The sequence below is a fragment of the Labeo rohita genome, chromosome 23, assembly GCF_022985175.1.
Source record: "Labeo rohita strain BAU-BD-2019 chromosome 23, IGBB_LRoh.1.0, whole genome shotgun sequence".
Lineage (NCBI taxonomy): Eukaryota > Metazoa > Chordata > Actinopteri > Cypriniformes > Cyprinidae > Labeo > Labeo rohita.
Genome location: NC_066891.1, coordinates 14117761 through 14141375, shown reverse-complemented (window position 1 = coordinate 14141375; position 23615 = coordinate 14117761). Strand labels below are relative to the sequence as shown.

Sequence of the window (23615 nt, the reverse complement as noted above, 5' to 3'; positions counted from 1 at the left end):
GAACATACAGAATTTATATTTAAAAATATATTTTTTTATATTTATATTCCACGTTATACAGTAAATTCCGATTTTATGACTGCATTCCGTCCGGGCATAACATATCCAATAATAATTAAAACCGATAGTATACATTTAAAAAATAAAACAAAATAATAATATGACCAATATTTAGTACCAGTATATCATGTTTGTCTTACATTGTTAATACTTTTTTTTTTTTTTTTTTTTTTAATTAAAACTAGCCTGTTTGCTGGTTTAAAATTTTCTTTTTTTGGCCAGTTTTTAGCCTAAATAAGCATCCGGCTGACCATCTAAATTAGCTGAGCAGGAGCTTGGCCAGGATGGGAGACCAGAAAGACCAGCCTAAACAAACTAAGACCTAAAAAAGAACACGAATAAACATGTAGGTAAAACAACGAAATCAAACATGCCCCTAAAGACAATTGTCGGGTGCAGGCACACGTACAGTACAGATGAATTCGGTCATGAAAAGGTCAAATAATCACTGAAAAAGTACAGCACTACAAAATCTATTCAGAAAAGGTTTCAGCATTGACAGCGCCAATTCTTCTGCAAAAGCTGCTGCTGCAAAAGCGTTCAATAACAAAAACAAATACACGCTATTAGCTTATGCCCACAGCCTCACAGTAAGTCAACCTTTAAAAAGCTCCAGCCCTTTTACTGCCCTCCCGGCAGCTCGCCTGGGTGGGTTTACCCGATTTCAGTTTGTCAAACCGAATTGAGAAAGGAAGTCAATATTTGCGCTCTTTCTTGCAGTTAGCTGCCACTCGCCATAGTTCTCCAGCAGAGTCGTGTTTAATGCGACACTCAGCTTATATACAGTATCACATATATCCCGAACAGACTCTTCTGACCTTTTACTCCTCTTAATGCCTTTATAGATTTATTCCAATTGATAAAATATCACAGAGATTAATTAACTTGCTTTTCACACCATCTGGACACCTGCTGTCACAGTCCGGTCAAACGCATTTGCCGTGCACACATGGTTTATTGGAAATTAGCACTTACCGCTGACAGGATTTGGGAAAGAAAGTGGCCCGGAGCTCAATCTTTTCTAATTGCGCAATACATTGATACACGGTCGCCTGCTTCCTTAACGGCAACCTCCACTCCCGCTTTCATTACCGCCAAAAAAGTTAACTTTGGTCATTAAAGGACAGCGAGGGATGAAAACAAAGTGAGAGTGTCAGAAGGTCTTGACTGACTGCTTTTTGTCCAGGCTGTAATAGTCTGGCCACGGTGACGTAACGGAGGAAAGGAAACATCAAAAAGTCCCGTCAAAGTGTTGACACTGACCCGTGATTAATCGAATCGCTTGTGTGGGCACACTGTTAAAGCATCAGCCTCTCTCATTCGACGGCTCAGGCTTCCCAGAGCCCGTAATCTCGTCTCGCTAATAAGGCTACAACTCAGAAACCACATTTTCGCTCCAAAACAGGGCAAAGCCCCATTCAGTCTTTCCATTTAGGAAATCCCCAGTCGAGCGCTAGCGAGGGCATTAAAACCAAATTCGGACAAGGGAAAAGACAAAGCGTTCCAAATGCCTAATTCATAAACTCTTCTCGCTATACAACAGCATAACTTTGGCAGCTTTGTGGGCCGAGCCCTCGACGGGACGCACGGAGGCCCGAACGGAAGACAAAGAGCTGATTGAGCCAATGCTGCCTGTCTGGCCTTTAAAGCACGAGTCTTTCAACTCGACCTTCATTCCCTTCTCTCCTCCTCCTCCTCCCTCCAAGAACCCTTCACACTGAATCAAACACTCAAAGTAGTCTTCTTGTCTTATTTTGCAGCTCTGCGGAATGCACTTGGATGGAGATTCGCTGATTTTTCACCAGTCTATTCTCAGACGCAGACCATCCAAATGTCAAATGTGCATTTGCGAGAGGAAAACCTCCATCCATCATAATGCCACAAAGCCAGCTGGCAGGGCATCTTGTTGTCGTTCTGGTACTAAACAGAATTTCACACTCCAAGCATGGCAGTGCATAACCTGTTTACTGCTCTGAGATCGTACAAGCAAATGTGTGAATGTACAAATTGGAGCGTAAATGTGAAAATTCATGCGGCGCAGCCAACATGCAGAAACACATAGAAAAAAAAACAGGAAACTGTGTTATGGAGCAGTGGTTTCCAACCATTTCTGGTATTTTTAGAGTAACAATGCCAAAGATGCTTGTTTTTAAACTTTTCATTACCAGAATTTGGATGTATTGATATGTTAGATTAATTAAAGGAACTCAACAATTTGTTGAGTCAACTTAAAATAATTTGTAACCTGGCTGCCTTAAAATTTTAAGTTCAGTCAACTCAAAAAAAGTTTATTCAACTTGACAACTTAGAATTGAATCAACTTAAAATTTTAAGGCAGATGGGTTACTTACCCATCTGTTAAGTTTAGTAAACACAAATGTCTAAGTCGTTACTTAGTACAACTTAACATTTCAAGTTGACTAAACTTATTTTAGTTGACTGAACTTAAAATTTTAAGGCAGCAGGGTAACAAATTATTTTAAGCTTACTCAACAAATTGTTTTTTTTATTTTTTACAGTGTAGTTATGTATATATAAATACACACATACATGTATATATTAATGAAAAATGTTAGATTTATATGTAAAACATTTATATATAAGTGTTTGCATACAAATACATACATTTTTTTAATATATACATATATATGTAAGTATTTACATACATAATAAATTTACACAGTACACACACATATAGTATGTAAGCATAAACTTACTTTGAATCGATTAATCACGACTAATCGTTTTGCAGCACTACTTTCTAGGCTTTAAATGCGGTAGTTGTGTTGCCGTCTATGCAGGGTCAGAAAACTCTTGGATTTCATCAAAAATATTTTAATTTGTGTTCCAAAGATGAACAAAGGTCTTATGGGTTTGGAACGACATGAGGGTGAATAATGACAGAATTTTCATTTTTGGGTGAACTATCCCTTTAAAAACAGTTCATTTTGTGATTCCAGAAGATTCAAAAACTGTTCTTGAATAAAATCAACAGTTACTGAGGGGAGAAAAGAATTATAATTTAAGTTTACAACTTGATTTTGGATCATTTTATTATAATAATATTGATTCATTAATTTAAAAACTTAAGTCATCCTGTGGACCTCTTGGAATCCTCTAGCAAGGAAAGGATTAAAATAACTTGTGTGACTTGACAGAAAAAAAAAGGAATATTTATGAATTATTAATATTGTTAAATATTATTCTTAATATTATTCTAAACACAGACATTTATAAATTACCAAACATGATATCGGTTTAAAAAAAAAAACCTGAAAAATATATTTTTAAGTATTTTTTAAAAAGGTCACCTTGACTAATATTCACATGTATTTAATGTGTAAGGAAAATATTTTATTATTTATTGCTACATCACATGAGCCATTAAAGGGATAGTTCACCTAAAAATGTAAAAAAATAAAGCTACAAGAGTACTTTGTGCGCACAAAGAAAACAAAAATAATGATTTCTAATAATAATTTATTCTCTTCTGTGTCAGTTTTCAAAGTACTTTTGTGAACACACAAAAATGAACTAAAATAAAATAAAAAACTAAAACAAAATAAAATAATAAAATAAAGACTTAACTAAAAATAAAACTAGACCAAAATAAACTAATATTTTTTGTGTTCCACAAGCAAATAATAACAAAAAGTGTACTTTTTTTTGTGAACTGTCCCTTTAACTCCACAGTGGGAACCATAATAAAAAAATAAAATAAAATAACATTTTATTTGATTTTAAAGATGTCCTTACTACCTTTTTGGGCCTTGAACGTGTCAGTTGCTGTCTATGCAGGGTCAGACTCAGAAAGCTCTTGAATTTAATCAAAAATATCTTAATTTGTGTTCTAAAGATGAACAAAGAACTTATGAGTTTGGAACAACATGAGGGTGAGCAATTAATGACAACACTTTCATTTTTGGGTGAACTATCCCTTTAAATTGAATTTCTTGAAAATGGAATCAAGTTTTTCTAAAACCATATGAAACCTAAACATAAATTCAGAGTATAATTCTAAATATTTAGCACAAACTACATTTCCTCTTTCTTTTAGAACATTTTGTCTTTATTGTAAATGCTCTTATGTGTCACTGACATGCTTGGAAATAGCAATAGAGCAAAACAGGGTGTTACAAACTCCATTGTTTGGAAGCAACTATACTGAAGATAAAGCGACATAACTGAAGAGTTCAACTGAGAACACGACCTACTGTACTCATGCTGCCCAGGGCCCAAGATGTCCCGAGAGGACCGAGACATGGAAAAAAACAGCAGCATCAGGAATTGGGGTGAAAGGGTCAAAGGAAAATCATTGTGCAAAGAGTGAATGGAACGAGAGGAGAGAAACAGGACGTGTGTGGAGGAGATTTTATTTCAAGGACGGTGAGGAAACAAATTCAAGATGAAACATAAGAAGAAAAGCAGATTTTACATTACAGGTGCAAAGTGGAAGGCTAGATGCATATAAACTGCTACAGTTTAGAAAAAAATATAAGAAGCCTGAGACTTAGTAAAAAAAAATACCCCAGCTGGAGGAGTCACGCTTAAATTGATGCATGTTTTCTATTTTGAATGGCAGATTTTGATTTGTGCGTGTTTAGGAGTCACATTCCTCTGGCACAGCAGAACACTGACAGTAAAGCACTGAGCCAGAGGCGACGCTGCATATGATTAAAATCTGTCTGTGAAGACACAGATCGCTGCAAGAATTCTCTCAGCCCATTTTTAATGCCAGCTACACTTATCTTGGTGGGATCTTGTAAAGTCATTGTAGTTCGCAGGATATCCTCCACTCCAGCCAGTATCCATACTTCCACTATCTGCTTTTAACTCTTCAACGGGTGTATCTGAGAGAGAGACAAGGTATATTCTAGGCAACCAGTGGGAGGGCCACATCCTGTTTGCTCCCGCGTACTTGAAAACATGGCAAAGATAATTGGTCTGGACGTCAGAATATTCTGATTAACCATTTCTGGTTCCCAGCGTAGAGTATTTTGTTATTATTTACTCATCCCCATTGTGTTTCAAACCTGTATGACATTTCGTTTTTACGTCAGTGGAACAAAAAAGAAGATATTTTAAAGAATGTTTCAACTGTTTTTGTCCATACAATGAAAGTTAATGGGGTCCAAAAAGAATACTGGAGTCATAAATAAGTAAATGGGGACCGAAATATTTTTTTATTTTTAGTATTAACACTGCATTATTTATTACTTTCTTTCTGAATGGAGTCCAAAAGAATACTGGAGTCCTAGTGTTTTATTTATTTTAGTTATTAAAATAAAATAAAATAAAATAAAATAAAACAGTTAATGGGGTGCAAAAGTATTGTTTATTTTTGTATTATTTAGTAACAATTATAATATTTATTAATATTTATATATACATACATATATATATAGTATTCATCTATATATATAAGTTTTCATCTATTATTTATATTTCATTTTAGGTTCATTTCAATTAATGATAACAATTTTATAATTTTATTTGATTGTATAGAAATAAATTAAATTAAATTAAATTAAATAATAAAACTTAAAATGTTTATTTTAGTATTATTAATTAACAACTATAAAATCTTTCAACTGTTTTGTCCATACAATGAAAGTCAATAGGGTCCAAAAGAATACTGGAGTCCTAGTGTTTTATTTATTTTAGTTATTAAAATAAAATAAAATAAAATAAAATAAAATAAAACAGTTAATGGGGTGCAAAAGTATTGTTTATTTTTGTATTATTTAGTAACAATTATAATATTTATTAATATTTATATATACATACATACATACATACATATATATATATATATATATATATATATATATATATGCGCTAATGTATAGGCTGTATTCATTTTAAGTTTTCATCTATTATTTATATTTCATTTTAGGTTCATTTCAATTAATGATAACAATTTTATAATTTTATTTGATTGTATAGAAATAAATTAAATTAAATTAAATTAAATAATAAAACTTAAAATGTTTATTTTAGTATTATTAATTAACAACTATAAAATCTTTCAACTGTTTTGTCCATACAATGAAAGTCAATAGGGTCCAAAAGAATACTAAAGTCCCAGTGTTTTATTTATTTTGTTAAAAAAAATTGTCCAAAAGTAGTTTATTTTAGTATTATTTATTAACAATTATATTTATTATTATTATTTTATTTATTTATTTATTTTTTGCTGTATTCATTTTAGGTTTCCTCTATTATTTATATTTAATTTTGATAACATTTAACATTTTTGATAACAAATGATAACATTTTTTTAGTTTATTTAGTTTATTTTCATTTAGTTTACAAAAACGCATCACACTGGACCCCAATGACTTTCATTGCATGACAATAAAATGAAATGAAATGAAATGAAATGAAATGAAATGAAATGAAATGAAATGAAATGAAATGAAATGAAATAATAAACAAAATAAAAATAAAAATAAAATAAAAAATGTAATTAAAACTTAACTAAAATAAAACTGAAATTAAAATAAAAATAATTTAATTAAATTAAAACTAAACAAATAAAATAAAAAATTAAACTACCTAAACTAAAAATAAATAAATAAATAAATAAATAAATAAATAAATAAATAAATAAATAAATAAATAAATAAATAAATAAATAAATAAATAAATAAATAAGTAATTTTACAAAATATATATATAAAAAAAAGGTCATACAGGTTTAAACTAAAAACAGAGCAAGGAAATGATTATAAAATGTGCACATTTTTTGTGAATTGTCCCTTTAATTCCACAGTGGGAACCAGAAGCGGTTAACCAACATATTATATAGTGTGAAGATCAATTATCTTTCATGTTTATTTATTTTAATTACATTTCACTGCAACATAAATCTCCTGCTACGACTACACTACAAGACCTACAAAGGAAATGCAATCAATAATTAAAAAAGTACTTTGAAACAAGCTGGATTTCTTATTGATCTCTAAACAAGCTCCTGTATGAATACCAGCAAATTTGCACAAACTTTTTATGAAAGATAACATAAAAGAACATCCATCCACGTAGTCGGTACAGAGCGCTAACGTGGTTGAGAGATAGTTTTCGTAATTGCTATGATTATGTATTGCTGTTCATTCCATCCCACGCTAAGTGGTGTTAATGAGGTATCCACAAATTCAAAGCCGTCCTGCATAAAAATCAAAGTGCCGAGTTGAAAGAAGCGACACTATTAGAACTGTCCTTTTATGTACTGAACTGCTCCTGACAATTTCACACTACAAAGCCCTTAGTGTGCTATCACACAGAGACAAAGCTAGCGCTCTTTATTCCTTTAAAGATAAAACAAGCGCGAACACACTTCATTCTTTCTCTCTCTTCGTCCATCTCCCTCTCGCTACTGTACTGTATCTTCCACTAACTTCTGTTGATCACTTGAACAATGAATATTATTTATATAGTCTAGCCACTGGAAGCAAAGCTGCGAATTGTTTTATAAATCCCATAAGATGGATTATTACTTGGCCACTTCCAAGCCTTCTGCAGGAAACCCCTGAAGTACAATAAAAACGCTCTATGGTGAATGCAAGGAAGTTTCCATTAGCAGTAAAATGAGCTCATTCACTGTAGGTCTACTAATTTAATCATCATAACTTCTGAATTGAAACATCTACATGTATTACAGATGTGACCAATGATGGGTAACCTCAATGACTTTCAAATACTGTGTGCATCGTTGTGAGTCTCATATTGTAAGGACATTTGTGACTGCAAATGTGTCCAGTGAGAGAAATGAAGCAATGTTTCCTATGGAGGAGGACAAGATTTTCCAAGGCAACGCACATGTTGCTGTCATAACAATGAGTGGCGGTATCTGAGCCTGAAAGCTGAAGTTTATGAGGAAAGCTATTTACATAAAAAAAGCTGGGTTAAAAACAACCCAGTTCTGAGTTGTTTTGAGCCAGCGCTCGAGTTAAATGTTTAACCTTGTGGGTAGTGTTATTTATTCATGATGTGTCATTCATGAACAATTCATTCAATTTAAACTAATCTTTAATATGACTCAGGAACGATGAGTCGTCTCAGAAAGGGATTCGTTCATTTCGTGTTCACCATCCTATTGGTTCTTTACAGAAACAGAAATTATCAGGTCACAACTCGAGTCTTCAAGTTCGGGTTTGAGTCCCGTGACAGCCCTATAGACGCAATTCAGTGTTTTGGAAGGAGAAACGATTAGTTTATCTCGAGTTCTTCTATTTGAATACAGAAGTGAGTTAATTCCGTACAAACACATTTAAAGTGATGCGTTTCTGGTCTCAAATTCTAGCTTTTATTTTTTCGCAATTTATACATTTGTGAATTTCTGTCATGGTTAAAGAAGTAGTTCACTCCCAGAACAAAAATTTACTGATAAGGTACTCAGCCTCTTGTCATATTCATGTCTGCCTTTCTTCAGTCATAAGGAAATTATGTTTTTTGAGAAAAACGATCCAGGATTCCTCTCCATATAGTGGACTTCTATGGTGCCCTCGAGTTTAAACTTCCAAAATGCAGTTTAAATGCAGCTTCAAAGGGCTCTAAATGATCCCAGCCGAGGAAGAAGGGTTTTATCTAGCGAAACGATTGTTTTTTAAAAAAAAAAAAAAAAAAAAAAAAAAAAGATTTACAATTTATATCCTCAAACGTTCATTTTTTCTAGGTCTGCGTAAACTCAGTTTTTCCAGTTTATGACAGTTAGGGTATGTCGAAAGACTCCCATCTCATTTTCTTCTCCAACTTCACAATCATCCTACATCGCTGTTTTACCTTTTTTGTAAAGGGCTTTTGATCTTTGCATGTTTACTTTGTAAACACTGGGTCGGTACTTCCGCAGCGATGTAGGACGATTTTGAAGTTGGAGGAGAAAATGAGATGTGAGTTTTTCGACTTACCCTAAAGGCCTTTCCACACTGAGAAAAGCGGAACGAATATCGCACGATAGGACACTTATTCTTTGGCTGGGATCGTTTAGAGCCCTTTGAAGCTGCATTTAAACTGCTTTTTGGAAGTTTAACCTCAGGGGCACCATAGAACTTCATTATATGAAGAGAAATCCTGACTATTTCTTTATGACTGAGAAAAGAAAGACATGAACATCTTGGATGACAAGGGGCTGAATACACTATCTGTACATTTTTGCTCTGGAAGTGGAGTAATCCTTTAACATTGTATGTGGTAATAAAGAGTCTTTAACCTTTATCCGTGTGATCTGTAAAATCACTTTGATAAAGCAAAGATACCTACATATAATAACAGCATACAGTTAATAACATATAATGTTTGATTTCGTTGTAAGATACTTAGCTGGGAAGTGGGCACGTGACAAAAGAACGAACGACTCTAACTCAAAGTCTCGAGAGATTAACTAATAATTTCTGTTTCCGGAACTGTGTATATTAGCCTATGGGGCTGGGAATGAACTACACTAACCTGTAGACTTGAGAGGTGAGCTAATAATTTTTGTTTCTGGTAAGTTACGGACTGCATAGGTTCAGTGCGACGTGACAAAAGTTAAATGATCCGATGATCCCATCACTATTATTTAACTCAACTATTGCTTAAAAAATACCCAAAATAGGTTGGAAATTAACATTCATTGATATGCTTAATAAATTAACATTTATATATAATAAACATTTTTAAATTGCTTATTAATACACGTTCAGCCTAATAAAACAATATTAAAATAAAAATGATTACAGTCTTCCTCAAAATTTCTCCCTTGCACTGTAAAAAATGATTCAACATTGTTAAAAAACTTTTTCCATTTAAATTTTTCTAGACTCTGCTTTAATGGTTAGATTAAAAAATGAAACAGAATGCATGTCTAATTAACTGAAATCATAAAAACTTACACAATTTAACAACATGTTCTTAAAAGTTTAACAAAAAATACATTTTTAGGGCCTATTAAATGTGTCAAATTCAGACGGTCAAATTCAGTTTTATTTGTACCGCATTCCATTTTAGTAGTTTCAATACATTTTAGTAATCAAAAGCATCTCTAATTGATTGATTTTATTAATTATTATTTTATTACTTACTTTCTTTTTTTTTTTCAGAAATAATGTTTTTACATTGTTTTTACATTTTTTCTGGTAAATATTCATTTAAAAATGAATGTTTTAATAAATATTTTATTAGTAGTAGTAGTACTAATATCACAAGTCATATTTTTCTGTCACAATTTCTTCAAGTTAAACCAAGCTTTTATTTTAACTGTTTGCTGTGAAGACCTTTAAGTTTCTGTTTAGATATGATATGATGATAGTTTTTCTCAAAAGCAACAGTGAGATGGCCATGAAATGACTCTCAGAGCAGTTCTAGAGATTTTATGTGTTCATGTACTCATGTTTTAAGGTGGCAGAGGCTGAGAACGCAGCGAGCGTCACATGCGCTTCAGTGTGTGTAGTAAACGAAAATTATATTTTTACTGGATTCTGCAATTCAGTCCGTTTTCCGCATCATGGAAATCATAGGGCCCTACCTATATATCTTCTTTTTTTTCTTTTTCTTGTTTATTGCTGTTCATGACCCTATCAGAACAGACTTGTGACCATTTTTAGGTCGTGACCCACCAGTCAAGGATGACTGCTCCAAACATTCTCTTCATTTTCTCAGCTCTTTGCTCTTTTCTCCTGACAGAATGTATATGGCCTCCTCTGAGAGGGCTGGACCACAACAAAATGGAAACCAAAATAACCGCAGCTGCCCCTCCACATCTCCCAATCCTACTGTATAACTATCATCTTTGCAGCCCTGACACACAGCATTACATCAACTGCACCACCAGGACAGCCTGAAATGGAAAGCTGGGTGGCCTTTTTACTGGAAGATTTAAGGACTCGATACTCTTATGCATCTTTCATCAGACGTTTTGACATCTGTTCACTTTTGCATAGCTCCAGTCATGCACAAGTGCCACTCAATCTTTGTGTGCAAGGGACCATTTTACCTCAGTTATAGGATTTAAATAAATACTACACTTGCCGAATCTGTTCAAAAAACTAAATAAGCAAAACAAAATTGTGTACAATATATAAATATATATTAGATTTATATATTACTATATTGTCACCACAGCAGAGTAAGCCAGAGCTTTCAAAGAAAACATTTCCACGAATCCAAATACAGAGATGACGAGATTTCATTTTGGCTGAACACCTCTGATTTCGCTTATGTCTAGATGACTTAACAAATTAACAAGTTGGTCCTTTGAGCTTCTCGTTTAGTCAGCGCTGTAATCAAACACAAATTCTCCATGGAGGTGTTGAGATAAGAATTCTCATGGCCTCACTTCAACATTATCTCCCAGCCATTCTCCCTAACTGAAAGCATGTATGTGTGCTATGCTAACCTTTGTCTCCTCAGCTTGAAGTGGCAATATGACCCAGTGTTCAGGGTCTGTAAGAGGGCCTGTGAAACTTCTAAAGCACTGCTGAGCTAGAGGAGGGTGAGGAGATCTCTCACGTCTTTATCTAGCTAAAAACAAACAAACAAACAGGTCAGGAATATGCAGCATCTCAGATAAAAGAGACTTCTTGTATGCCAAGGAGATTTGTGACTGATAAAGAAAAGAAGCTGGATATTATCTCTACGAGCTGCTTATCTGGTGCCTGACCCAATCATGTGTTTTGAAATAACCACATTTCTGTTATTTAACAAATGCCAGGACCTCAGGAGTAACCTGGGGTTAAGTGTCTTGCTCACGGTTAGACTGCTGACAGAACCCAACGCTCTACAGCTCATAAATCACCCCTTTCTGTGGTTTAAACCAACAACCTTTGGGTTACAAGCACAGGTGTCTAATCACTAAGCTACAATACCACCACTCCAATTTACCACATCCAAAAAAAGCCCAGAAATAGTCTTAGGAAAGAAAAACCACAACTGAAAATCTTTATTGTATCTCTCACAGAGAGTAATTGAATTAAAATGAAAAGCTGAAAAGCAAAAAGAGTCTCCTGCTTCTCAAATGATCCTCATGAGGAAAAAGACCCCAAAAAATCTCACATAAATAAAGTCATAAATTACAATTTGGTATGACAACCAAGTCTGCTATCGAAAGTCAGATATTTCAATAAAACCACATCATTATGAATCATTATAAAATAATATTAGATATATTTATTTAATTTACTTACTTATTTAGTTTATTTTCATTTAAATAATATACACTGTAAAAGATGCTGGGTTAAAAACAACCCAGCGCCGGCTGAAATATGGACAAACCCTGGGCGGTTTTAAGCTTTTTTGTTTTTTATTTAACGCAACTATTGTTTAAAAATTACTATATGGTTGGCCTAAAATGAACCCCAAATGGTTGTAACTTAAAACTTAGACACATAATTACTAGAGGTGCTGGCGATAATCAAAAGATGAACATTTATTAAAAAGCAATTTAAAAAAATTATGATGATTTAATTATTATCTATTCAACTTATTAATAAATGTTCATTTATAGAACATATTAATGATAAATGTTGAATGAATACATTTTAATTTCCAACCTATTTTGGGCTAATTTTAAGCAAGAAATATCCATTACTTAATATAACGATGGCACTACTACTAACAAAATTATGTAAACATTATTTTTTAACAGTATTTTTTCAGTATTAATAAATGAGAGATGCTCTTGATTATTAAAATTTAATGAAACTGAAAATAAAACCGAATTAAAAAAAATAGGGCCCTATTTTATTTTATAGGGGCCTAAAATTGTAATTTTTGTTAAACTTTTAATAAATTGCAGTATAAGTTTCATGATTTTAGTTAATTAGTCAAGCTTCTGTTTATGATTTCTTAATTTAACCATTAAAACAGAGCCTATTAAAATTATTATTATTATTTTTTTTACAGTGCAAGGGAGAAATTTTGAGGAAGACTATAAAAATTGTTTTATTAGGCTTAACATTTATTAATAAGCAATTTAAAAAATGTTTATTAAAATGTTTATTATTTAATCATTTTAACTTATTAATAGATTTATTGAACATATTGATAAGTACAAATTTCCAACATATTTTGGGTTCATTTTAAGCAACAAAAAAAAACAAAACAAAACAAAAAAAAGATATTTTTAAGCAATAGTTGAGTTAAATAAAACTACCCAGAAGGTTGGATTAAACACTTAACAGAGTGTATAATAACATTTTATAATGAAAACATATCAAATAAAAAAAAACCCTATTAAATTCACAAAATCCAATCTCATCTACAGTAAAACTCTGCTAAAATACAGGTTATTCTATTCACATTAACTTGTTAAATCTAAGTGACGACAATCAAATTATGTTTCTGTTGTAAGAATTTCCAAGTAAACACCTTTTAGACAGAGATGACACTTAATTAAAATGTAACCATTTAAAGATCTATCCAGGGTGCAGCACATTCATATTCTAAATTCAAAAATCATTATGATAACTATTCACTTTGAATAACTGAATGCATCACAACTGAACACAAATATTTATTTATTAAAAAAAAAATGACAGACTGACTCCAAATTTTGAAATGATGGCATGTTTTAAATTTTAAAGAACCCTACAACTTTGAAATAGTTCAAGTTTACATTAGATTACAAGCCATTATTTTCAAGGTAGACTTTTAAACCCCACTGTATATGAAATAGCTACACAAATCTGAGTTTATAAAGTTGTTATTTTTGTTGTCTTTGCACACAAAAAACATTTTGGTAGTTTCATAGCATTACAGCTGAATATTTTTACGGCCGACTATTTTAACAATGTCCTTACTACCTTTCTGGGCCTGGGAACGTTTCATTTGCATTGTTGTCTATTTAGGGTCAGAAAGCTCTTGGGTGAACTAACCAGTGGCGCAACTTTGTTTTAAAAAGTGGGTGGGACAGGAGGGTGTATTTTGTTTTGTGATTTAACCGGAATTAATAGACAATCTCCGCAACGACATTAAGCGATTGACAGAAGTTCTCATGTGTGAACACTGTGCACGAGCCGCAAGAGAACGTTTCGTCCCTAATAACACTGCGACGAACATTAAGCATGATTTTAAAAACAACGGAATCCAGCGCCAGATCATCATCTTATTTAACAGAACCAAATGTTTCATCAGCATTACGTACGTCCGTGCTGCAAGATGCTCAAAAAGTGAAGGGGACAATATAGACCCTTGTAAAAAGTGGTGGGGACATGTCCCACCCGTCCTACCTGTAAATTATGCCTATGGAACTAACCATTTAACAATAAAGAGCACTTTAGGCTTACGTATGTAGCAATCTCAAGTACAGATCTCCCATAAGTAAAAATATGGATCTGGAAAATGCATCAGAAAAACAGGATGCTGTGTAAGAAGTGCTACAGTAGCAGGATATGAACTCTCATCAGTGACAGGGAAGGAAAGGTGGTTACACAGACCTCTGGAAAAAGAGTGCACAGGTTAGACATCCACAAATACTCCACTCCAGGAAGCCAAATGTTCTTTCCCAAGTGCTGTCAGGCACGGATCTATAAATGGCTTTAGAGAATAAACTTCCCCGTTTAGAAGGGGGATTACCACTCGCTGACTCATAGTCTCAACCTATCCAGCCTTAACACTGCATCGCAGATATTTTTGTTAAAAGATGTTGATTTGTTATTCAACATTCTACCAAATCCACTGAGATTAGAAATATGCTTGAATAAATGAAGACATCCTGACTTCAAACCAACCTCATGTGGCGTGTTGAACCTCAAAGGTCATCAATGGGTCATCAGATCAGTTTAATGCTCTAGTGCAAGCTTAGAGGAACGATCTGAGTTTCATCTGCTAAATTTGGGTCTACATTAGTTTACTTGAGAACTTAAGAGTCTGTAGGTGGTCACTTCATAGAGGTGATGTTTAAAGAGTCGCTCAACTGTTTAAATCTGGCACCTCTTAGTTGACAATGTCACTGTCTGGTACTTTGTCTTCTCAACATACTAAAGCTATAGGAGAAATATCCCTTTCTAATTTAAGTGCCAGCATATTTGTGCGGAGGTGTCCATGCGGTGCTATTTTTGGAGGGAAAGCTCAGGTGTCGGGCTGCAGAGCTCTTACCAAAACAATCATTTCACCATGATGTCATGCAATACAATGGCCCAGACTGACTCCAAAAGGACAGACTGTGAAGCAAAAGTCATTCCAAAGAAGAGTTCCAAAGATAGAAAAGTTTAGAAGGGAAAATGCAGTCTGACACTGCAGCTGAGACACTTTCGGTATTTGTTATCTAAATAACACAAGGTCTCTTTCCAAAACGAAGCTGGGTGCCGCACAACACAAAGAATGAGATACAGAAATCATTTTTAGGTGACTATATTCAGTGGGTTTCATTTTATTTCATAATAATAAAACATTGAATTTTTCCATTACAAATTATTTGATTATCATAATTCGAGTTGCTATAAAAAAAAATGCACTTTAAAGTATTAGTCCTTCTATTTTGGCCTAAAATAGTGCAGTATAATAAATTTAGCCATTTTTACAGCATATACTACCAATTAAATGTTTGGGGTGGGTAAGATTTTTTTTTAGGTTTTTGAACAAGTCTTATATATTTACCAAAGCTGAATTACTTGATCAAAAACCCAGCAAAACAGTAACACTCTGAAATATTATTACAATTTAATATTTTAATTCGTGCTGTCAAACGATTAATCGCGATTAATCGCATCCAAAATAAAAGTTTTTGTTTACATAATATACTGTATGTGTGTGTGCTGTGTATATTTATTACGCATATATAAATACAGACACATGCATGGATATATTTAAGAAAAATGTTATGTTTATATATTAAACATATTTATATATAATATTATTGTTATGAATAAAAATTTATACGCGTAAATATTTTCAAAATATATACCATATGCATGTGTTTTATATACATGTAATAAATATACAAATAGATGCATATATTACTGTATATAAAAAAACTCATTTTGGATGCGATTAATTGCGATTAATCGTTTGACGGAACTCATTTTAATATTACAATTTTCTAGTTTATTTATTATATGTATGTTTTAAAATTTTATTCATTCAAGAAATATTTCCTATTTTTATGCTGAACAGTTGTTCTTAATATTATTTTGTGGAAATTTTTGTACTTAAAGGTTTTTCAATATTTTGATGAAACAATCAAAAAAACATTATTTGAAATTTGATATTTTTTGTAACAATGACTTTGTCATTTTTTTAACAATTTAATGTGTCCTAACTGAATACAAATATTAATTTATTCATGATGACATCGCTAAATCAATGATGAACTAACTTAAACTGAAAAATTAACTTTACTATGTCCTCTTGCATTATCGACACACTATTTTTTCCATTTAATACTGTAAAGCTGCTTTGACAATCTGTATTGTAGATTTTGAATCTATTATTTTCAATGTGAACTTTTAAACCCCACTGTATATGAAATAACACAAACTTTCTTTAAACAAAACTCAAACATACAATAAATATGTCACACGTCACAGACCTCCTCAGATCACAAAAGGTGAGACATAAAACATAGGATGTGAGTGAATCAATACGTGACAGTGTTTGTATCGTCTGTTCCGGCTGTTATTTTTTACACTGACTTTTATGTGCGCAGCTATGTTTACACCTTTGCATCTCAGCTGATGAAAGGAGAAATGAGTATTGTTTGGATCTCTGCCACAAATCTGAGGCCCCTTGTTATGATGAAGCTGCTGTCTCATCATCATGAGCAAAGGCGGGTGACAGGATGTGACTGAGACACTAATTCAGCAGACGCAACAACTCTATATAACGCCTCAGCAGATCATTAAAACAGTTTCATGTTTCACGGGAAGATGTTTGCAGAATCTGTTGATGCATCTCTTTTATCACACTGATATGATATGTTATATTTCCTCTCCATTATTTCCTCCACAAATAAAAAAAAAAAAAAAGGATTCTCACTTGTTATAGATGTGCCTGGCTCAACCGTGCTCGGCTCAGGAGTGCTTCCATCCTCTTCTCCACTGATATCTGAAGGAAGAAAAAGATTACATCAGTGTTTTGTTTTTAGTTTTAAAAAATGTCAATGTGAGCTTTTCTGGAAATGGAAACCCCGCATTTTACACAAGCTAAGCATTCTGAAAAGTGTAGGGAAGAATCACAATAGTTGACTAGTTTTGGAAGTTCTCAAAATAAGTACTACAGTTCAAAAGATTGAGGTTGTTGTTTTTCTATTATTAAAAACAAGAAAAATTATTACAATTTAAAAAGAACTGCTTGCTATTTTAATAGCAAAAATTTCAGCAGGCATTACTTCAGTCTTCAGCATCACTTGATTATTCAAAAATTATTCTAATATGCTGATTTGCTGATCAAAAAACATTTCATTTTATTATCAACATTTGTGTTGCTGTAAGGATTAGTTCATTTCCAGAATAAAAATTTCCTGATAATTCACTCAGCCCCGTGTCAAAGATGTTCATGTCTTTCTTTTTTCAGTTGAAAAGAAAATAAGGTTGAGGAAAACATTCCAGGATTTTTCTCCAGATAGTAGCTTCAATGGTGATCAACGGGTTGAAGGTCCGAAATGCAGTTTCAATGCAGCTTCAAAGGACTCTACACAATCAGCTGGGGAATAAGGGTCTTATCTAGCGAAACAATTGGCCATGCATATACTTTTCAACCACAAATGCACATCTTGCACTAGCTTGTCATCCACAACTTCGCATTATGTAAAAACACTAGAAAAGTCTTGCATGGTTAGTTCTTTGTTTGTGTACTTCGGTTCAAATAGGTAGGGTAAGGCAAAAAACAAATTTTTTCCTCCAGCTTCAAAATTGTCAGACGTCGTTGTTTTAGCTTTTTTTGTACAGGGCGTTTGACTTTCTTTGCACGTTCGCTTTGTAAACACTGGGTCGGTATTACGTCACGTGCATAATAACGTAACACATGAGCTCAAGCTAGGCAAGGCATGCATTTGTGGTTAAATAAATGTTTCATTTTTTACTAACATGACCAATTGTTTCGCTAGATAAGACCCTTAGATAAGACCCCCTGGGATCATGTAGAGTCCCTTGAAGCAGCACTGAAAATGCAATTTGGACCTTCAACCAGTTGGCCACTAATGAAGTCCACTATACAGAGAAAAATCCTGAAATGTTTTCCTCAAAAACTTCTTTTTTTTTTCGATTGAAAAAAGATAGATATGCACAACTTGGATGACATGGGGTGAGTAAATTATCAGGAAATTTTTATTCTGGAAGTGAAACTGTGTTTTTTTTTTTTTTTTGCATACTCTGATAAAGTTCAAAGGAAATTTCTGTCCTTACTGTCACTTTCAAACAGGTATAATGAATAACCACACTTTACTATTTCTTATTTAAAGGTACTCATTCAGAAAGTCCCACCTCCTGAAGGATCATAGTACTCTTCATCATCCACATAACCTCCCGGCCCCTTGTTTTCTTCCTCTAAATCCTCTGGAAAGGGCACCTCACCCCACACTTTAGAGCTTTGAACCACCTGTAGTCAAAACAAATGAAACCACAATTTATGGGATTGAAATCAGCATCTTCAAACACATCTCGAGTTATGGAGACCTACAGAAGAGAGGAGCAAAAACAACAGTCAATGCCTTTTGGCTCCATTGAAGGAAGTAGAGATAAATATCATGCCTTTGTGTTGTGCGTGGGAAAAAACACAAAAAAATATAGATTGTTCCTCTCTATATGACCAAATAAAGCTTAGGTAAGCAAAAGAGATCATACCAACCCCAAACATTTGAATGGTAGTAGAAAACATAACTTAATGAAAAATGAAGTATAACACATGAATATATTTACGGTGCCTGTAGTACCTCATGACAAATAAATAAAATGAAAGTACCTTTATACAAGGATTCTCTAGAAGAATTTTGCATAGTTAGTGGAAACTTGAACTCAGCAGTGCCTTTTGCTTATTCACTTCTTTGGTCAGCAACAAAAGCTTGGATGATTTTATACAATCATGTATTTTTTGCACCCTGGTTCTCATCTTCACATTTGTATACGTGTTTGGCAAGATGCCACATTTGGCATTTTCGGTCTTCATAGCCTGCCAGTTCCCATTTCCCTGCATCTCCATCATGGCCGTGGTTCCCATTTAAATGGCTCGGGCAAATAAATAACTTGATCTCCCCCCCAAATCCTTTCTCCCCTGACTGAACACTCTAAAACAACAATCCTGGAGCTTTTTTAAAAGGAAAGCGCTGACTGGCAAAATTCTTTCAATCGGATTTGCTTAGCGAACCTTTGGTGTGATCATCGCCTGCTTCCCTGTCCCTTGGGATGGAGTCCTCCCGAAACGAGACACTCTGTCATTATTGTCATCCATAATTGTAATGTAGCATATTTTTGGTGAGAAAGACTTAGAAAAAGGGTATGTGTCAATTTCATTGTCTCCAGATATGACACACAACTTAAGGAAACAAATCACTACAGAGTGAAAGAATTTACAGTAACACTTTAGCATAGGGAACAATTCTCACTATTAACTAGTTGCTTATTAGCATGCCTATTCATAACATTTATTCATAACATTTTAACGTTTATTATCTTTATTAGTACTTATAAAGCACATATTCTACATCCCTAATCCTACCCAATACCTAAACTTTACAACTACATTATTAACTATTAACAAGCAGCAAATTAGTAGTTTATTGAGGCAAAAGTCATAGTTAATGGTTTGTTAATAGTGAGATAAAGTGTGACCGAATTTATAATTGATAACTAGGACTGTCACTAATGATTATTCTGATAATCGAGTAATCGGTTGTTTATTTCGATGATTAATTGAGTAATCAGATATCTTTTTTTTGTTGTTGTTATAAACACTGACCTAACCGAACAACAGCCTTTAGAATTAGTTAAAATGCATATATAACAGCAACGAGACAATAACAATTAGTTCAAATAAAGTATCAAAAGCGAGTAATCATATGGTTTTATTAAACAAAACTGTTAAAATGCATAGTCTATAATAACCTATAGAGCTAAAGTACATTACGCATTATGACAAATGACTGCAGAGGGCGCCAATGGCCTGACGACTGTTTTTACTGTTTAATGCGATCTAACACTTGTTTAATATTGACTAAACATTAAATTCAAATGTCCACTTAATCTGTAATATTTGCCCATTTCTTTATGACAGAAATGCCACAGCCACTGTCATTTCTTGACTACGTGGACATCAAAACGTAAACTCAGAGTGAGAGTTTGAGCTTTTATTTTGAAATTGCGATGAACGGTTAGCATATTGAAAAACATATTAATGTATTCACCTGTGTTTGCGTAAGTTTATAAATTATTTACCTTACAAATCGGATGATATAGGGCATGTTGCGTTCCCAGATGAATGTTATAATAAACCCAAACTTACAACAATATGCAAAGATGTTTGAGATGCTCCACACATGTAAATCATAACCGTTTGTGTGGAGCAGCATTTACTGTACGCCACTCTGACACGCACTCGGCGTGCACTGGAAGCTTCTGTCACCAAGACAAATTCTTGTGTGTGTAACCACACTTGGCAATAAAGCTCTTTTTGATTCTGATTATTTGACAGTCAGTGTCACCATCATTGTATGGAAATACAAACAGCTTTCAAAAAACAGGCAGGTGAGTTAATAATGATGAACTTTTCACTTTTGGGGCTGGTGTATATAAAACCAAGAAATCACCTAAACTCTCAGGTAATTCTCCAGCTTGAGTTAAAAGGCTTGAGTTCACTTAGCCAAGGAAATGACAGCCCAGACAAACACACACATACTGCATTCCACTGTCAAATGAATCCCACTGTTTACTTTCCAATTATGCCCTTAACAATGCCAACAGTTTGTTCCGCAAAGAAACCGACAAAGAGTAACATTAGATCCCGTCGTTTCGCAAAAGACGTTTGAATCTGTTAGAAAGCCTCTAGAATAGGGTTTACCCAGCTGCTGTTTACAAGGCAAGAAACCAAAATCACCCCATCTTAGCCCATGGACAATTAATAAGCTAGGAGAGCAGGGGCAACACAAGTGTAATACAAAGGGAATGAGATTTGTCTCGACCAGCTTGCTTGGACTTCTAATGAGTGACTCACAGTCTCCAAAGAGCAATAATGATGGCTAGAAAGGACAGATGTGCACTGCTGAAGTGTATTGGAGGTTCATCCGCTCCCACACACACCCCTCTCTGGCATTTCCAACCCCCAATCAGACCCACGTCCAATTTCCAAGGCCTTACGAGTACAGCGTGAGAAAAGGATTTTAGTATTTTGGTTTTATTCACATCGGAGTGCAGCTGTGGTAGCAATGATTTAAAACTCTGCTATTACTTCGCAATCAATATTTGCAACATGTTCCCCATTGAAAATGCTGTCAAAAATAAATATGCAGTTGATACAATAAACAAAAAACTCTCATAAAAATGCTGATGACAAACTCTTCACTACTGAATTGACTAATCATTATCTACAAGGCAATTGAAAATGGAATAAAAAAAATTTCAGAGCAGCAACAAATTCCAGTACATGAAACCTGGACTTGCCACACTATATGACATAAGGATTTCACAGACGTGAAAGGGATGTCGGTTCTTCTAAACACACAAAAGGAATGTAAACTGTAGAGCGGTAAGTAGGTGAAAGCTTGAGATATGCACTTTATACCCTCATCCGAGCCAGAACAAGAAAGCACAGCCTGATACAGGCAGAATGGAGGGCAAACTTCCTGACCTCCATATAACAACTGTATACTGCAGTGCCAGGAGTGCTAGCACATTTCCATTACCCTTCTCCTATCATATAATGCACTTCCTCTCTTGATATTGCACTGCTTTTAGCCATGTCCCTTTCTTGAGAAGAACCTGAAGGTACAAGGGAATAATTGACTGGTGCACTGTTCCAAAACCTAGTCAGGAACCTAATCTTATTGATTTAAGATACCTTGCTTTAACCAAAGCACAGCTTAATCACTGGGAGGAGCACAGGGAAAAATAAACTCAAACTCTTCATTTGTGTGGGAGATGGAGCTTCTGCCTATGAGGAATGTTCCAAATTTGTCACAAATGAGTTTCCATGGTTAGCAATGGTTACTCAAGTAGTCAGCTTACTATGTTTTAGAACAGTGCTAGGCTGAATGATGAGAGAGTTTCCACTGAAATCAACTTTTTCCACACCTATTATCCACAGGGGCTATCGAAAAAAAATCCATCTGACAGACAAGATAAGACAGCAGGAACGATTCATGTATCCACAAGTGAAAGAAATATCAAAAGGCATACAGGTAGGAACAGAGATTCCTCTGTGACTTTAACCTCTTGGAGCAGGAGAATGCAAAGCGATGATAAGCTGCCAATTTTGACACCAAACCTCAGCTTGAGCACCTTTAGGATAAAGACCATGACGAGAGAGGCCCTTCAACTACACAAAGCACTCAGGACAGGATTTGACACCAAACCTTTTCAGCAAACACATGCCTCATTCACTTTAACCATAGCATTCTCAGTGGATGAGGCACATTCTTAAACAAGTTGTTACGGTCTTCCACATGGGCTTGGGGGGAGAAAAGGATGGACATAGGTTGACAGCATACTTCTGGCAACAAGAACTTTTCCCTCAGGCCATGCACGCGTTCCCACGTAGACCCAAAGCATGCATTTGGGATTGAGCGAGGACTCCCACAGGCATTCCAATGAGCACTGGGCAAGATTTGACATACATGCTTCCTAATGTGCCCAGCGCAGCTGTTTCCCATGCTGAAATCGAAGCTGTGAGCTGGGAGTTTAGCTCTGCCACTGTTTAAACAATCAGGTTTCCTTGCTATTCGTCTTTTCCGCTCTCTCGACATCCCTTCCCAGTGAGACTCTTTCCTGCTTCACTTGACTATTGAGTGGCTCCATCGCCATAAGCAGTCATCCAGCTCAGCGTCACACCGATCTCCACAAACCACAGGCCAGTTACTCAGAACTAGGCTTTCTGAATAAGCAGCTGACCTGTGCAGGCTTGCATGGGAGAATTGGCATTTTAAAAAGAGACATTTAGGCACTGTTTAGGCACCTGTATTAAAGGATTAGTTCACTCCTGAATTAATTTTCTGATAATTTACTCACCCCAATGTCATCCAAGCTGTGCATGTCTTTCTTTCTTCAGTCAAACCAAAGTTTTTTTAAGAAAAAAATCTAAGGAATTTTCTCCATATAGTGGACTTCAATGGGGATCAGCAGGTTGAAGGTTCAAACTGCAGTTTCAGTGCAGCTTCAAATTCCATTTGAGGAATAAGGGTTTCATCTAACAAAACGACTGGCCATTTTCTAAAAAAAATTTAATGTATACTTTTAACAAATGCTTCGCTTGCACCAGCTCTGCATCCATGACTTCACAAATTACATAGTCACACTGGAAAGGTCATCCATGACGAAGGTGGAAGTATCGACCCAGTGTTTACAAAGCGAATGTGCAAAGAAAGTCAAACGTCAAAAAGGTAAACCAATGATATTGGACGTTTTTGAAGTTTGAGGAGAAAACGAAATGGAGTTTTT

The 23615-nt window shown here is 34.4% G+C and overlaps 1 protein-coding gene across 17 annotated transcripts in view; it reads right to left on the bottom strand.

Annotated features, from left to right (window-relative positions):
* Window positions 1–23615, bottom strand: part of hspg2 (heparan sulfate proteoglycan 2) — a 127901-nt gene that overhangs the window by 77915 nt on the left and 26371 nt on the right. For all 17 annotated transcript variants that reach the window (XR_007825539.1, XM_051097222.1, XM_051097224.1 and 14 more), the window contains exons 2-3: window positions 18456–18570; window positions 17011–17079 (exon numbers count right to left, since the gene is read on the bottom strand). Coding sequence is in view for 16 of the 17 variants with exons in the window: in XM_051097222.1 (XP_050953179.1) it covers window positions 17011–17079; window positions 18456–18570 (184 nt within the window). In the remaining variant the exon portion in view is untranslated. The remainder of the gene's footprint in view (window positions 1–17010; window positions 17080–18455; window positions 18571–23615) is intronic.